Source organism: Megascapheus bottae, chromosome 2, assembly GCF_031878675.1.
Source record: "Megascapheus bottae isolate mThoBot1 chromosome 2, mThoBot2.hap1, whole genome shotgun sequence".
Lineage (NCBI taxonomy): Eukaryota > Metazoa > Chordata > Mammalia > Rodentia > Geomyidae > Megascapheus > Megascapheus bottae.
In genome coordinates this window covers 50014345-50031070 of record NC_143510.1, presented here as the reverse complement: position 1 = coordinate 50031070, position 16726 = coordinate 50014345, and the positions used below count along the sequence as shown (strand labels likewise).

Below are 16726 nucleotides of genomic sequence, written 5' to 3'. Positions count from 1 at the left end.
TCAGTACACAAAGACTGCTGCTGCTGCCAGAGGAAGGGCTGCCTGCATGCACTTGTGAGTACTGGGGTACCAGACCTCCTGCCTCCTCACAAGCCTAGGCCCACCTGGTCCCAGCCCTTTGGAAGAAGGCTGGGACCTGGTCAATCAGAGGCCTGTCTACTCTTGAGAAAGGCTTTGGACTCCTCTCTGAGTCCTAAGATGACTTGTTCCTGTTCTTTCTCTAGTCTTTCCCCACCTCCCCAGTCTCTATTTCACACCAGTACTGAGACTTGAACTCAGGGCCTTACCTTCCCACTTGGCTTTCCCCCTCCTCCAAAGATGGTGCCCTATTATTTGAGCCACACCTCCACTTTGGCTTTTTGCTAGTTGAGTCTTACAGACTTTTTTTTGCCTAGGCTGGCTTTGAACCAAGATCTTAACCTCATGAGTAGCTAAGATTATAGGTGTGAGCCACCAACACTGGGCTCCATCTCTTTATCAGTTCCCCAGTGGGACAAGAGGGAGGAGAATTTAGAAGGTATGCAAGATGGGATATAAGAGTACTGTCCGGGCCGGGAGTTTGGCCTAGTGGTTAAAGTGCTTGCCTAGCATGCATGAAGACCCGGGTTTGATTCCTTGGTACCACATACATAGAAAAAAGCCGGAAGTGGTGCTGAGGCTCAAGTGGTAGAGCTCTAGCCTTGAGAAAGTCCAAGGACAGTGCTCAGGCCCTGAGCTCAAGCCCAGGACTGGCAAAAAAAAAAAAAAAAGAGTACTGTCCGGGAGTTTGGCCTAGTGGTAGAGTGCTTGCCTAGCATGCACGAAGATCAGGGTTCGATTCCTTGGTACCACATACATAGAAAAAAAAAAGCTGGAAGTGGTGCTGAGTCTCAAGTGGTAGAGCTCTAGCCTTGAGAAAGTCCAAGGACAGTGCCCAGGCCCTGAGCTCAAGCCCAGGACTGGCAAAAAAAAAAAAGAAAAGAGTACTGTCACAGAGTACCTATCAGGTGTTAAGAGTTACATCAAGGTAGTCCCCTGACCTTATCCCAGTGCTATCTCTTGGGCCTGATGCCCTTTCCTCAGCTCAGGCTTCCTTCCATATACTCCATACTCCCGAGAGTCTATGGTCTAGTTTCTGGGTTCCATTCCCTCCTCATGACTCTTTTTTTTTTTTTTTTTTGCCAGTCCTGGGCCTTGAAGTCAGGGCCTGAGCACTGTCTTTGGGCTTTCCAAGGCTAGAGCTCTACCACTTGAGCCACAGCACCATTTCCAGCTTTTTTCTATGTATGTGGTACTGAGGAATAGACCCCGGCTCTTCATGCATGCTAGGCAAGCACTCTACCACTAGGCCAAACTCCCGGCCCAACCTCCTTGTGACTCCCGAGTGGGCTGCAGAAAGGTTGGGCTGGGCTTGGGAGATATGAATCAATAGGAAAAGTATATTTCAGCTTCTAAGGGGATGTCAGACTGGAACAGCCAAGGTGACCTGGTTCTTCAGTACATGGGGACAGTTTCACTTCAGGGTCTATGTTCTCTTCAAATGGAAAAGGTCCTTTCATTCCTTAATCCAATGACAAGCCAAATGAGGCAAAGACAGCTTCTCAGGGAGTCAAGGTATGATAATGTATACAAAAGCAGGAGAGGGGCTGGTAGTTTGGCCTAGTGGTAGAGTGCTTGTCTAACATGGGTTTGCTTCCTTGGTACCACATACACAGAAAAAGCTGGAAGTGGTGCTGTGGCTCAAGTGGTAAAATACAAGCCAGGCCCTGAGTTTAAGCCCAGGACTGGCAAAAACAAAAATAGGATAAGGAAAAGAAACATGAAAATATAGACAAAATAAATAGAATACCATGACATAGAGTACTAATACCAAAATAAACATGGTGCATGACTAGGAGAAAATTATACTAAAGACTGGGCCCTATAAGGTGGCCTTCATAAGGGTCTGGAATGCTGTCAAGCTGTCAATAAGGAACTCAAAGGACTGATTCTCTGGGCAGGGCCTCTGGGGGCTAATGTCTTTTCAGAGGAAGATACTGTATAACAGATGTGTCTCAAGTAGCAGTTAGTAAGCATTAGTTTAGTCTCAGCTTCCATGTCAAGTCTTTCAAGAGAAGTCTGACATACCAACCACCTCCTTTGCATATTAGCACCCAATGATCAAAGTGGTCATTAGTGACTATCAGTTCCTGTCAGTATCCAGGCACTAATAGCTTATTCCTGTAATCCTAGCAACTCAGGAAGCTGAGATCTGAAGGTCAAGTTCAGAGAGCCTGTGCAGAAAAGTTCACATGAGACTCTTATTGCTAATGAACCACGAAAAAGCTGGAGATGAGCTGTGGCTCAAATGGTAGAGCACAAACTTGGAGCAAAAAAGCTAAAGGACAGTGTCAAGACTTCAAGTTCAAATCCTAGTGCCTGCACAAAAAGGAAAAAAGCAATAACCAGTGACTGTCAGCCTGTTACTTAATTATAACCTGTGTTACAACAGAAAACTAAAAAATGGAGCTAGTACTGTCAAAGGATGGTCATAGTAATTATAATTAAAATATTAATTTTGGAGCTGGGTTCTAGTGGCTCACCCTATAATCCTAGCTACTCAGTAGGCTGAGATCTGAGGATCACAGTTCAAAGCCAGCCTGGGCAGGGAAGTTCATGATACTCTTATCTTCAATAAGCTACTCAGAAAAAGCAGGAAGTGGCACTGTGGCTCAAGCAGTAAAAATGTTAGCCTTGAGCATAGAGAGGCTGAGGGACAGAACCTACACCCTGAGTTCAAGCCCCAGGACTGATTATCTAGGAAGGGCCCAGATAATCAATTTTAGGGGTGGGAATATAGTTTAGCACATCATATTTATTATATGTGAGGCCTTGTGTTTGAACCCCCAAACTGGAAAAAACAATTTTTAACAAGAATCATAACACACATCACAGCACTAGGACACATATGGGAGTAAGAACTGAATTCAGGAAAATGAGACAAATATTTAGTACTAGAGATAGAAGGGAAGCCTGAAGAAGACGCCTATGAAAAGAGAACTAGGTTTAAGTAGAGTTTACTGAGTCAGTAGAGAGACAATTTGCGATGGTTGTGCAAGGTAGGGCAGAGCAGCAAGGAGACACAGCTCTGAACTCTGAGGCCTGGCCTGTGTCAGTCCCTATTTTGCCTTAGTTTAATGATTAGAGATCTAGGCTTCTCTCTATAAAGATGGGGTTCTACCATTCCACAGTTAAGATCAAATCAGAGAAGGAAGTAAAAGAACTGAGAAGACTAAAGAATGCTGTGGAGAAGTGTAATTAGATTTTTGATAGGAACAGATGAGATAGAGGAGAGAGAAGGAGCCGCTGATGATCCAGGGGGCTCCTGAGGAGGCAAGAGGCACGGTTCGGGGAGACAGTCCAAGAGTACAGAACCCCTTTGAGGGGGAGACGAATGGATTTTGAGGACTCTGATTTTGTCCTATTCTGGGAACCAGGGTGGCTCCACTTGTGAGATGAGTCAAAAGCAGACTTTGTGTTTTAACATCTACAACTTCCCTGACCACAGCACGCAGAGTGAGCAGGCCTGAGGTGTCACAAAGGTGGAGCTCTGTGCTGTCCAACTCTCCCTGAGGGAGGAGATTCTGTTTTACACTGCACTGCACTGGGCTGAGGTTTCAGGAGTTGGGGAGTAACATGAGGTGATCAACGGTTTGACACCCCACCCTTTCCTCATAGTCTCTAAAGAGCATCTAGACCTGAATGTTGGTGCCTAGGCTGAGGAGAATTGGGGATACTCAAAGACAGGGCATTAGCTGTCTTTTCTCATGAGTCTACTGGTGATAATGGGAACTGATCAGATACCCAGGAAGCCTATGTTAGTAATTCTCCCCAATACTGCACGTGCTGTTGATACTGTACATTCTCTTCCAGAGGGTTTACTGAGATGCTCTCTTACAGGGAGTTTATGTGAGATGCTAAATGCATGACCCTTCCTTACAATATTATTGGTAATAATGAACAATTCATTTGTTGTTTGTTTTTGTGCAGGTTACGTGGATTCAAACTCAGGGTTGTGTGCTTTTGTTCAGCTTTTTTTCCCCCCACTCAAGGCTGGCACTCTACCATTTGAGTCATACCTCTACTTCTAGCTTTTTACTGGTTGGTTGGTGATAAGGCTCTCAAAAAAAAATTTTTTTTCCCTGAATGGGCTGGCTTGAATAGCAATCCCTAGATCTCAGCCTCCTGAATAGCTAGGATTATACGTGCATGCCACTGGCACCTGGTTTATTGCCAATTTATCTAATCTGAGTGTGTGTGTGTGTGTGTGTGTGTGTGTGTGTGTGTGTGTGTGTGTGCGTGCGCGCACGCGCACTGGCTCAAATGCTGGGGACTGAGCCTAGGGCCGTACATGTGCTAGGCAAGTACTTTACCACTGAGACATTCTCTCAGCCCTAAAATAATTTAAATGCCTATCATTTAGTACTGATTAACTGTAGATATAAATGGCTGTGAAAATAATCAGGAAGTTCTTTATTTTCTCAGGTAGAAGGATCTCTAAGTAAAGTAGTTGAAAGAAAAGACACAGGTGCAAGATTATGTTTATTTTACCATTTATAGAATTCTACCATTTGATTTGATTATCTCAAAAGTAAGGATACCCATATTAACTTGTATACCTTTCTAGAACCCTGGGCACCAGGGTTGAGTCTTAGATCTGAGAGAACTACAATTCAGAGCCAGCTCATGCAGAAAAGTTTGAGGGACCCCATCTCTAATAAACTAGCAAAAAAAAAAAGGTGGACTAGAAGCATGTCTCAAGTGGTAGAGTATCACCCATGAGTGAAATAAACAAAACAAAACAAAAACAGAAAGAGCACAAGCCCTGAGTCCAAGCTTCAGTATAATAAACAAGCACACATCTCTAGAGACAGATAAGCAACTACTTAAGTAGGATGGAAACTGAGGGTTAGAAGATTTCTTACCACAAAAATAGTGGCTTTTTTTTTTTTTTTTTTTTTTTTTTTTTTTTTGTCGGCATGGGAGGACTCAACTCTGGGCCTGGGTGTTGTCCCTGAGCTATTCAGCTCAAGGCTACCGCCCTACTCCTTGAGCCACAAAGGCACTTTGGTTTTCTGGTGGTTAATTGGTGATAAAAGTCTCACAGCCTGGGCTGACTTTGACCCTTGATCCTCAGATCTCAGCCTCCTGAGTAGCTAGGATTACAGGCGTGAGCCACTGGCCCAGCCTGTTGTGGTGTTTTGTTGGTAATTAAAGAGGTAAGTCTCATGAATTTGTCTATCTGCACTGGCTCAGAACCTCAATCATCCATATCTCAGTCTCCTGAGTAGCTAGGATTACATGCACGAGCCACTTATATCTGGCACCTTCTTTCTTCTTGTTTCTATGTCAACCAAGTGGATTTATTCTTCAACTCTCTCATCTGCTCAAGCCTTTCTTTCTCTTAGTCCTAGTTACTGACCCTCTGCCCTAATTTAGAATCCAGGTTCTGTGACACCTAAAGGGCTGTCAGAATACATATTCAACCCCTCCACTTTACAGATGTGGAGACTGAATCCAAGAGAGAAAGCCTCATGTGCCACACAGCCAGTGAGTGGGGGCTGACAGGAATCTGGTGTGTTTCTCATTTGCTTCTACATCCAGACCAGCTTAGAATCTGGTGAAGAGACCCGACTATAGCCGGTAGTGTCTTCAGGCTGTCTCCAGATCCTTCTTTGGGACAGTTAGTCTATTTGGACACTGGGAGGTGTGCACAAAGGAAAAACAGGCCTGACATTTACCCCTTCCTTCAGTCATTTTGGAGAAATGGCTGAATTGATAGGGTGGATGTGAAACTATGAGCAAGAGAAAGAGTTGGGGGTAGAGTTTGGGAAGTGGTAACCACAAGCTAAGTTTAGAACTGCATGTTTGGGGGTCCTCCCTGAGGATCCTTTTTATATCCTTTCACAGGCCATGGTGGTTTTGTCAACAGTTCTTATGCTCCTGCTGGTCCTGGAAAGAGGTGAGAGTGAGATGGATAGCAAGATTCCATCTTCAGAGAAAGCCACAGAATGGGGGTTTCCTGACCAGCCTTTGCTGGGGTCCTGCCAACCAGCTCCCACCTGCCAGAAGTGCATTCTCTCACATCCCAGTTGTGCATGGTGCAAACAATTGGTAAAGATGGATTTGTTGCCTTTGAATCATGTCTATATGTATGGGAAACTTGTGTGTGGGGTGACTGTGACTTAAATAAGAATTTATTTTTTTGTTGGGTGCTGGTGGCTCATACCTATAATCCTAGCTACTCAGGAGGCTAAGATGAGGCTCGTGATTTGAAGCCATCCCAGGCGGAAAAGTCCCTGTGAGAGTCTTATCTCCAATTAACCACTCAAAAACTGGAAATGGAGCTATGTCTCAAAGTGGTAGAGCACTAGTCTTGAGCAAAAGAGCTCAGGGACAATGCCTATGCCCTGAGTTTAAGCCCCACAACCATTATATTATCTATCTATCTATCTATCTATCTATCTATCTATCTATCTATCTATCTGTGTTTCTTATAATTTGGGAATCTGGGAAATCTAAGATCAAAACAATAGCATATTTGAGCCCTAATGAGGGCTTTCTTCCTCTCAGACTGGCTGTTTTCTTCTTAATTTTTATTTTTATTTTTTTTTTGCTAATACTGGGGATTAAATCAGGGCCTCACACTCTCAGCAAGTTTTCTTGCTCCTGCTGGCTTTATATACCACTTGACCCATGTCTTCAGTGTGGCATTTGGCTGGCTTCAAATCTGGATTCTCCAAGTTTCAGATTCTTGAGTAGGTAGAATCACAGGCATGAGCCACCTGTGCCCAGTTTATTGTTACTTCTTAGAAGGATGCTAATCCTATCATGAGATTGTCACTCTCAAGAAAATTACGTCTCAAAAGCCTCATATCTCAAAACACTAGGTTAGGATTTATTTCAGCAGAAGAATTTGCTGGAGTTAGCTCATAGTTGAAGGTGTATGATGGGGTTTTTGAGTCAATATTTGAAGGTGGATTTTCCTTAACCAGTAGCTTCTGGTGACTGAGCTGACAGAAGGAAGGGAAGGCTTCTGAAAGCCTGTGCGTTTGAGGTTAGTGCCTGGGGAAGGGAAAGCTTAAATCAAAGAGGATGCTGGGGCGTCTGTCTTTCTGGTTGATCAAATAAGGCTGTGTTCTTTTTTTTTTTTTTTTTTTTTTTTTTTGCCAGTCCTGGGCTTGAGCTCAGGGCCTGAGCACTGTCCTTGGACTTTCTCAAGGCTAGAGCTCTACCACTTGAGCCTCAGCACCACTTCCGGCTTTTTTCTATGTATGTGGTACCAAGGAATCGAACCCGGGTCTTCATGCATGCTAGGCAAGCACTTTAACCACTAGGCCAAACTCCCGGCCCAAGGCTGTGTTCTTTTATTCTCCTTTTTTTCTTGACAGTCACAGAACTTGAATTCAGGGTCTGGGCACTGTCTCTGAGCTTTTGTGGTCCTAAGGCTCTACCACTTTGAGCCACAGCTCCACTTCTGGTTTTTAGATGGTTAAATGGAGAAAAGAGTCCCAGATTTTCCTTCTCGAACTGGGTTTGAACTGGGAATTCTCAGACCTCAGCCTCCTGAGCTGAGGCATGTGCCACTGGCACCTCAGCTGGACTGTGTTCTTGTTGATACGTATACCTTAAAGTGATAGGACTTGTAGTTGGATACCCAGGCCTACCAGAGCTGGGGATTGGAGAGAACAGTATCTCACAGGAAGGAGACTTCCATTAATACAGGCCCAGTGTAAGAGAAGGGGCAGACTTACAGATGCTGAAACAGGTTGGAGGAAAGGCACATAATAAATCTGGGAAGACAGGTAGAGTAGACATAGACTTGAGTTGGTGGGAGGCAGAGATCTCTGTGCCAGGTTGTGGCTGGGGAGATGAAGCTTTGGAGACAGTGTGGACTATGTCTGTCTCTTCCAATCACTAGACCAAGGGTTGCCACCCAGGCCAGCTGAGAAGCCACCCTAACCATTTCCTTCCCCTGTGGCTTTCTAGTCAGTGCAGGCTATCAGACACCCTGTGGGAAGCTGTCTTTCTGTCCCTCTCTTCCTTTCCAGGAACTGTGAGGAGGTTTGTGTGTACATGCATACGTGTGTGTGTGTGTGTGTGTGTGTGTGTGTGTAAAGTTCTCAACAGGAAGTCAGTGGCTCTAGAGGGAGGGGAAGAATCGATGGCCAAAGGAAGGGAGAGTGGAGATAAGGAGAGGGGAGGAGGACAGCTATAGGAAATGGGGGCTCTGACAGGGAATGAGTTTCATCAGGGTAGGTGCTGGGAAGAGGAGGGGATGTAATCAGAGACTCAGGAAGTTGGCAGAGGAGATGAGGATAGGTGATTCCAGGCAGCCAGGTTGGCCTGATGGCTCTGGGAGCGGTGCTGAGGTCCGCAAAGGCTGGACCTTTATTTTTGCGGGTGCAGAACTTCACAGCGTCGGGAGAGGCAGAGGCCCGGCGTTGCGCTCATCGGGAGGAGCTGCTGGCCCGGGGATGCCCGGCCGCGGAGCTGGAGGAGCCGCGCGGCCGGCAGGAGGTGCTGCAGGACCGGCCTCTCAGCCACGGCGTCCGGGGCGAGGGCGCCACCCAGCTGGCACCGCAGCGCGTGCGGCTCACTCTGCGTCTCGGTGAGGCCAGGGGCAAGGGCGGGAGGTCCCTACGCTTTCGGCTGCGCCTCGGTCTCCCTCTCATCCTCCCCCGCTCCACCCACGCAGGGGAGCCCCAGCAGCTGAGAGTTCGCTTCCTCCGAGCTGCGGGGTACCCAGTGGACCTGTACTACCTTATGGACCTGAGCTACTCCATGAAGGATGACCTGGAGCGCGTGCGCCAGCTCGGGCACGCCCTGTTGGTGCGACTGCGGGAGGTCACCCAGTCCGTGCGCATTGGTGAGGGGCGCGCCCCGCCCGCTCCCCCGCTCCCCCTGCCAGCCCTTCTGCTTCTAGCTTGGACCACTCCCCTCAGGGCTCCCACCTGCCCCCATCCTAGAGTTACTTCATAGATCTGGCCAGACCAGATCCTGACATGTCTCCTTGGAAACAACTAGTCTTCCAGGGCTGAAGGGGACTTAGGATTTATTGTACAAGAAAACTAATGGAAGCCCAGAGGGACAGGCACAGACAGCAATCCTCAATCCATCCTGTCAGCCTTGTGCCTTTTGTAAAAGCCTAGATGTCACTGTCCCTACTTCACATTCTGTCTTCTCTTCTTTGCTGGAGCTTCTCCTTCTGCTTTGTCTTCTATTTATCATTATCATCACCATCATCATCATCATCATCATCATTTGGTGCTAGGCCTGGGGCTTTACCTCAGGGCCTGGGCACTGCCTCTGAGTGCTTGAGCCATAGTTTCAGCTTTTCTGGCAGGTAACTGTTGAGTCTTAACAGACTTTCCCTCCTAGGTTGACTTTGAGCCCCAATTCACATATCTCAGCCTCCTGAGCAGCTAGGATCCCAGGCGTGAGCTACTGAGTACCTGGCTTGCCTCCTGTTGCTTTTACACACACTATATACTCTGGCTTTCCTTGGTCTGTGTGTTTTCTTCACTTTCCTGAGACCAAGGACCCACCAAAGCATCAGGTTTTTGCCTTTTGGGAGGACAGTGACTTTGAGTCCTCAGAAGTGACCTCTCTATCCTGCTGCTGCCCATTGAGTCACCCCAGGTACAGCTTCATGTCTTTTCCCTCTCTCCCTCCCTCCCTCCCTTCCTCTCTCCCTCCCTCTCTCCCTCCAGGTTTTGGCTCCTTTGTGGACAAAACGGTGCTGCCCTTCGTGAGCACGGTGCCCTCTATGCTTCGCCACCCCTGCCCCAACCCACTGGAGCCATGCCAGCCGCCCTTCAGCTTTCAGCACGTGTTGTCCCTGACAGGGGATGCCCAGGCCTTTGAGCAGGAGGTGGGGCGACAGAGTATATCTGGCAACCTAGACTCACCTGAAGGTGGCTTTGATGCCATTCTGCAGGCTGCCCTCTGCCAGGTGAGGATGTGGGGCATGAATCTAAGTCTGGGCAAGGACTGCTCCTATGGTTTTATGGGACACAACTCAAACCATGTTTTAGAGAGTGCAAATTAATTACCTCATTACTGTACTTTGCATATTTATCTAAGTAACTGCCTGGTGGGGGGAAAATATCTTGAGGAAGAGGCCTGGACACTGTCCCTGAGCATTTTTGTTTAAAGTTAGTGCTCTACAACTTGAGCCACAGTTCCATTTCTGGCTTTTTGGTTAACTGGAGATAATTCTTATCTGTCTGGAGTTAGCTTTGAAGTAAGATTCTCAGATCTCAGCCTCCAAAGTAGCTAGAATTAAGCTGTGTGCCACTAGTGCTAGGTGAGACCCAGTTTTCTTTTCCTGCCAGTCCTGGGACTTGAACTCAGGGCCTGAGTACTGTCCTTGAACACTTTTGTTCAAGGCTAGTGCTCTGCCACTTGAGCCTCAGCGCTACTTTGGCTTTTTCTGAGTATGTGGTATGGAGGAATCGAACCTAGGGTTTTGTGCATGCTAGGCAAGCACTCTGCCACTAGGCTATCCTCCCGGCCAAGACCCATTTTTCTAATTCATAAGAAGCCCTTCTGTTTGGGGGCTAAGGGCAGAGAGAAGCTGGGAAGGGGAGGGAAGAGGACAGGCAAGCTGATGAGTCTGGGTTGTAGGGCTTGGATTATAGGACTGGCAGGCCATGCTTATTCTCTACCCCATACTGCAGGAACAGATTGGCTGGAGAAATGTGTCCCGCTTGCTGGTGTTCACCTCAGATGATACATTCCACACAGCCGGGGATGGGAAGCTGGGGGGCATTTACATGCCTAGTGATGGGCACTGCCACTTGGACAGCAATGGCCTTTATAGCCGTAGCCCAGAATTTGTGAGTCTAACCTCTCCCTTCCTCCCTCCCTCTCATCTGAGCCACATCTCCTCTTCTTGGGGGGAGGGACTGAGTCACTGGCAACTATCCTGTTGACAGTCACCTCCCCCAGAGTTTCTTCCTCTCCATGTCTCCAGCTGCTCTTACTGGAAGCCTGTGGCACCCACTTCCTTCCTCTTTTCTACTCTGCCAGTACTCACAGGCTTCTCCAGCAGGTGGAACTCTGGGTCCTGGATTCCCTGGTATATCGCGGGGAGGACCTATGGTCCTTACTTTGCCTCTATTCCCTGCCTCAGGACTATCCCTCTGTGAGTCAAGTTGCCCAGGCCCTCACTGCAGCAAACATCCAGCCCATCTTTGCCGTCACCAGTGCGGCACTGCCTGTTTATCAGGTGAGCGCTGTCTGAATAAAGGCCTACTCTCCACCCTATCTATGCCTCCTTTCAGACCCTTCAGAGTCCATTTCTTTTAGAGTCGTATCAATTTTTTTCCTCTCTTCTTAACTTAGGAGCTGAGTCAACTGATTCCCAAGTCTGCTGTCGGGGAGCTGAGTGAGGACTCCAGCAATGTGGTACAGCTCATCATGGATGCTTATGATGTGAGGAGAAGGCAAGGGTGGCTGGGGGAGAGGTGAAAGGGGTCTTCTGGGAGGGTGGCAGAAATGGGGGCATGATCATTTTAGTGTGTGTGTGTGTGTGTGTGTGTGTGTGTGTGTGTGTGTGTGTGTGCAGGTTTTGTGAATTGAACACCTAGTAAGTACTTTACCACTGCATCGTCACTCTGGTTTTGTCATTCCATAGCTCCTATAAATTGCATAGGGTTGTCACTGCTCATTCACATTCAGAAATCTTTTTTGGTGGAGAGGGTGGTGTTGGGGTTTAAACTCGGGGCTACATGCCTGTTAAGCTGGTGCTATCACTTGAGCCTTGGTCCCAGCCCCTCACATTCATCAAAAACATTTTTTTTTGGTTGGTGGTAGAGCTTGAACTCCGGGTGCTGTCATTGAGCTCTTTCATTCAAGATTAATTCCCTACCACTTCGAGCCACAGCCCTACTTCTGGTTTTCTGGTGGTTAATTGGAGATAGGTCTCATGGACTTTCCTGCATGGACTGGCTTTAAACTGTCATCCTCAGATCTCATTCTCCTGCGTAGCTAGGATTATAGGCATTAGCAACCAGTCCCTGGCTCGTAATAAGTGTCAGGCAGACACACAGCATGGTGACTGGCTTTGGATGAGGAAGAAGGTACTATTCATTTAGCTTTTGTTTCATTCTTCTAAGTACTATCCTAGTCACATACTGTTTGCTACCTCACTTAACACTGGCCCGAAGTTACAGATAAGCAAACAGGAAGGTCAGACATAATAGGATCACTCTGCCTGCCTTCATAGTTTATAAACAATTCAGATTTGTGTATGTATTAGGACTTGAACCTGGGTCCTCATGCTACACCTCTAGTCCAGCATTTTGTTGATATATTAGAGATGGAGTATCTTGCACATTTCTTCTCAGATTAGCTTTAAAACTCAACCTTCAGGTCTCCTCCTGAGTAGCTAAGATTATAGGTATGAGCTGCTGGAAGCAGACTGGATCAAAGAATTTTATATCTAGAAGGAACCATGAAAACCCTCAAATGTTTCTTGGCCTTCAGTCACTTCTGTACTGCAGGCCTCACATTTGCTAGGCAGGTGATCTTAAGACTGTGGACTTCTTTTTGTGTGTGCTGGTCCTGAGGCTTGAACCTGGCCTGGGCACTGTCCTTGAGCTCTTTTAGCTTTTAGCTAGCTCTAGCACTTGAGCCACAGCTCCACTTCCGGCCTTTTGGTAGTTAATTGGAGACATGAGTCTCACAAACTTTCCTGCCTGTGCTGGACTTGAACTGTGATCTTCCGCCTCCTAAGTAGCCAGGATTACAGGTGTGACTCATTGGTACCTAGCTTGTTGGTTTCTGATAGGAACCATGTGATTTCCTAGGATAAACAGAATCTGCCTATTAGATTTTAGATACATACAGGCTGTGTCCTAGTTTGAGATTTGAAAAATACAGCTACTTTACATTTGCAGCACTGAGCTGCAGCATCTGGCTAGCTCAGGTCCTGCCTTTCTAGGCAGTGGGGCTGCCAGGCTAAAGCAGAGGCTTTTGGATCTGCGTATTCTACTTAGGGTACTCATAAGTTCTTCTTCCAGAAATACCTCCTTGCTGGGCAGAATTGGGAATGGCTGGGGAGGGCATAGGTGGAGTTAGCAGTTTTCATGTGGATAAGCCGCTTCTCCTCTTCCCACAGAGCCTGTCATCCACTGTGACCCTTGAACACTCTTCACTTCCTCAGGGAGTTGACATCTCTTATAAAACCCAGTGTGGAGGTCCTGAGAAGGAGGAGACTGGGACAGCTCGGGGACAGTGCACACACGTCAGAATCAACCAGACGGTGAGAGCCGGAGAGGATAAGTAGCCAGGAAGTGGAAAATGGGACTCATGCAGGAAAAGATGGGGAGCAGGCACAGAGCACAGGGCAGAAGCAGGGTAGTTATATCCTGTTCTTTGTGAGAGGGCTGGGTGTATCTCTAGGAGATAGGTGTGCTATGACACTATCGCTTAATTTATTAAGGGCTCTACAGTCAGCAGGTTTGGGTGTGGGGTACAGGCACTTTGAGTGTAGTCTTAGTTTGGTTCTTGCCCACCCTGTTCTCAGGTGGATTTCTGGGTTACTCTCCAAGCTAACCACTGCCTCCCAGATCCCCACGTCCTGAGGCTCCGGGCCCTTGGCTTCTCAGAGGAGCTGATTGTGGAGCTCCACACTCTGTGTGACTGTAACTGCAGTGATGACCAGCCCCAGGCTGCCCACTGCAGTGACGGCCAGGGGCACCTTCAGTGTGGGGTGTGCAGGTGAGGGCCTCCTCAATCCCTTACCCCTCTAGCTTCCTATTAGTGATGCCTCCTCCTTTGCTTTCTGCCTTCCCACTGGAGCCTATTAGATATCTCAGGACTCTACCTGAATGCCACGCCCTGAAGCTTTGCAGATATGCCCAGAACCTTCTCTGGGCCAGCACCCTCTTATTCTTCCCTCCCTCCATCTTGGTACTTCACTCTGTATCCTTTTTATTTTTGGCCAGTCCTGGGACTTGAACTCAAGGCCTGGGCACTGTCCCTGAGCTCTTCAGCTCAACTCCTTGAGCTTCTTTTGCTCAAGGCTGGCATTCTATTACTTGAGCCACAGCGCCACTTCTGGCTTTTTCTGTTGATGTGGTACTAAGGAATTGAACCCAGGGCTTCATGCAAGCTAGGCAAGCAATCTACCATTAAGCCCCATTTCCAGCCTTCTCTGTATCCTTTTAGCTACCTGTTTCTGAAACTTGGGTTTAGAGGATTTTGGGATTGATGAAGCACAGTCAAGTGCACAGTTCTTTCTGCCTCCCCTCCCAGCTGTGTCCCTGGCCGCCTGGGTCGGCTATGTGAATGCTCTGAGGCTGAGTTATCTTCCCCTGATCTGGAGTCTGGGTGCCGGGCCCCCAATGGAACAGGACCTCTGTGCAGTGGTAAGGGGCGGTGTCAGTGTGGACGTTGCAGCTGCAGTGGACAGAGCTCTGGGCGCCTGTGCGAGTGCGATGATGCCAGCTGTGAGCGACACGAGGGCATCCTTTGTGGAGGTACCTGGAGCCTTTAGAAGGGTGGGATCAGTGGGGCCCTTCCACTCTGGGCAATGAGGGCTTGCCAAACCGAAGATTCTGGCATGTGATTTGGAGGATATGCCTAGCACATTTGAGATGGACTGAGTGTATGGCACTGGCTAGTTGTGTGGGGAGTATGGTTATAACTCTATGCATGGCTCTACCTTAGGTTTTGGTCACTGTGAATGTGGTGTGTGTCACTGCCATGCTAACCGAACGGGCAGAGCATGCGAGTGCAGCGGGGATGTGGACAGATGCATCAGCCCTGAGGGAAAGCTCTGCAGTGAGAATGGACTCTGCAAGTGCAACCGTTGCCAGTGCTTGGATGGCTACTATGGTGTTCTGTGTGACCAGTGCCCAGGATGCAAGACACCGTGTGAGAGATACAGGTGAAACCCCATGCCTTACACTGTGGGAACAGTGCGGTGTATGTGAGGGCCACTGGTTAACAACCCCCCAGATGAGAACTTACTGACATTCACTTGACAGGGACTGTGCAGAATGTGGGGCCTTTCAGACTGGCCCACTGGCTGCCAATTGCAGCACAGCTTGTGCCCACACCAATGTGACCCTGGTGTTGGCTCCTATCTTGGGTGATGGCTGGTGTAAAGAGAGGACATTGGACAAGCAGCTGTTCTTTTTCCTGGTGGAGGAAGAGGCTGAAGGCAGAGCTGTGCTGAGAGTGAGGCCTCAGGAAAGTAAGTGGGTGGGTTAAATATGGACATGCTAAATGGAGCCCTGGAAATGTGATGGATAGAGCTTCAGAACTCTGTGTGTGTGTGTGTGTGTGTGTGTGTGTGTGTGTGTTGTGTGTGTGTGCTGGAAATCCAGAACAGAGGCAGAACTGATGGAGTGTGATGGATAGAACTTCAGAACTCGTGTGTGTGTGTGTGTTGATGAGCTGGAAATCCAGAACAGAGGCAGAACTGAGAACTGATGGCCCAAGTGGATGCAGCAAGCCCAGATGGAGAGCCCTTTTTCTAACAAGAGTTGGGGAGGCTGGACACCTTGTCAAGGTGCCCATCTGACCCTAGGCGTTGGCTCCCTCAAAAACGTTTTTCTTCTTCCCAGAGGGAGCAGGCCACACCCAGGCCATTGTGCTGGGCTGTATAGGAGGCATTGTGGCAGTGGGACTGGGGCTGGTCCTAGCTTATAGGCTCTCAGTGGAAATCTATGACCGAAGAGAATATAACCGTTTTGAGAAGGAGCAGCAGCAACTCAACTGGAAGCAGGTGAGGACAGAGCTTTCTAGCACAAGGGGCTGGGCTTTCTTTACTTGCTTCCCCTGGTGTGGTCCCTGCCTCAGGCTCAGCTTCCCACCTAGGCGCCTCCCCCTTATGCTTTTAGATAATCTCACAAACTTTTTTCAGCTTCTAGAAGCCCAAATTCCAGGCTGATGTAAGAACCAAGGGGGAATAACTAGATTTTTCTCTTATTTGCAACCTTTCCCCACAGGACAGCAATCCTCTCTACCAAAGTGCCATTACAACCACCGTCAATCCCCACTTTCAAAGGGCAGATGGTTCCATTCTGAGTGGGAAGACTCACTGAGGGCTCTTTGCTTTGGAAAGACAGTGGAATGGAGGATAGCAGGGAACTTACCCATTGCTCAGGTGTGGTTGCTACCTTACTTCACCTTCAGGACACATTAGGTATCAGATCTGCAACCTGTTTCTTCACCTCACAAAGTGGGGTTCCTCCCACAAAAATATTCAATAAAGTCTTACACTAGCCTATAGGTTTCTCATGTTGTTTCATCTTACAAAGACAAAGCAGGCTGCCCAACCTGGGCAAGCTTGTAATCCTAGCTACTCAGGAGGTTGAGATCTGAGGACCACAGTTCAAAGCCAGCCCAGGCATACAAGTCCACGAGACTCTTATCTCCAATTAACCAGCAGAAAACTGGAAGTGGTGCTGTGGCTCAAAGTAGTAGAGTGTTATCCATGAGCTGAAGAGCTCAGGGACAGCGCCCAGGCCCAGACCCATGACAGATTAAAAACAAACAAACAAACAAAAAAACTCAAATTTATTGTCCTCTGGCTGCCTGAGAGAAAGGCAAGATTGGCTTCTGCTGCTGGCATAGCAATAGTTACTCAAGGCCTCCAGTAGACCAGTGGGGCACCGAGAAAAATCTGCCTTTGTTTTACTGTAATCCTTCTGTCTTGATATGTAAGCCTTCTTGACTGAACTGAGGTCAT

At 48.0% G+C, this 16726-nt stretch overlaps 1 protein-coding gene across 1 annotated transcript; it reads left to right on the top strand.

Moving 5' to 3' along the window:
* Positions 1-16264, top strand: Itgb7 (integrin subunit beta 7). Its single transcript, XM_090326367.1, has 15 exons — positions 1-54; positions 5929-6132; positions 8428-8629; positions 8717-8887; positions 9732-9973; positions 10701-10859; positions 11156-11251; positions 11368-11457; positions 13145-13288; positions 13553-13746; positions 14284-14507; positions 14698-14917; positions 15018-15226; positions 15600-15760; positions 15984-16264. The coding sequence occupies exons 2-15, from the start codon at positions 5932-5934 to the stop codon at positions 16077-16079; spliced, it is 2409 nt and encodes an 802-aa protein (XP_090182493.1). The 5' UTR covers positions 1-54; positions 5929-5931; the 3' UTR covers positions 16080-16264.
* The last annotated feature ends 462 nt before the right edge of the window (positions 16265-16726 follow it).

Excerpts from the sequence above, each read along its gene's own strand:
- Itgb7 (XM_090326367.1), top strand. The coding sequence starts at position 5,932 with ATGGTGGTTTTGTCAACAGTTCTTATGCTCCTGCTGGTCCTGGAAAGA. Across the intron at positions 8,630-8,716 it reads GCGGCTCACTCTGCGTCTCG|GGGAGCCCCAGCAGCTGAGA; the intron begins GTGAGGCCAGGG and ends CCACCCACGCAG. Across the intron at positions 10,860-11,155 it reads ATAGCCGTAGCCCAGAATTT|GACTATCCCTCTGTGAGTCA; the intron begins GTGAGTCTAACC and ends TCCCTGCCTCAG.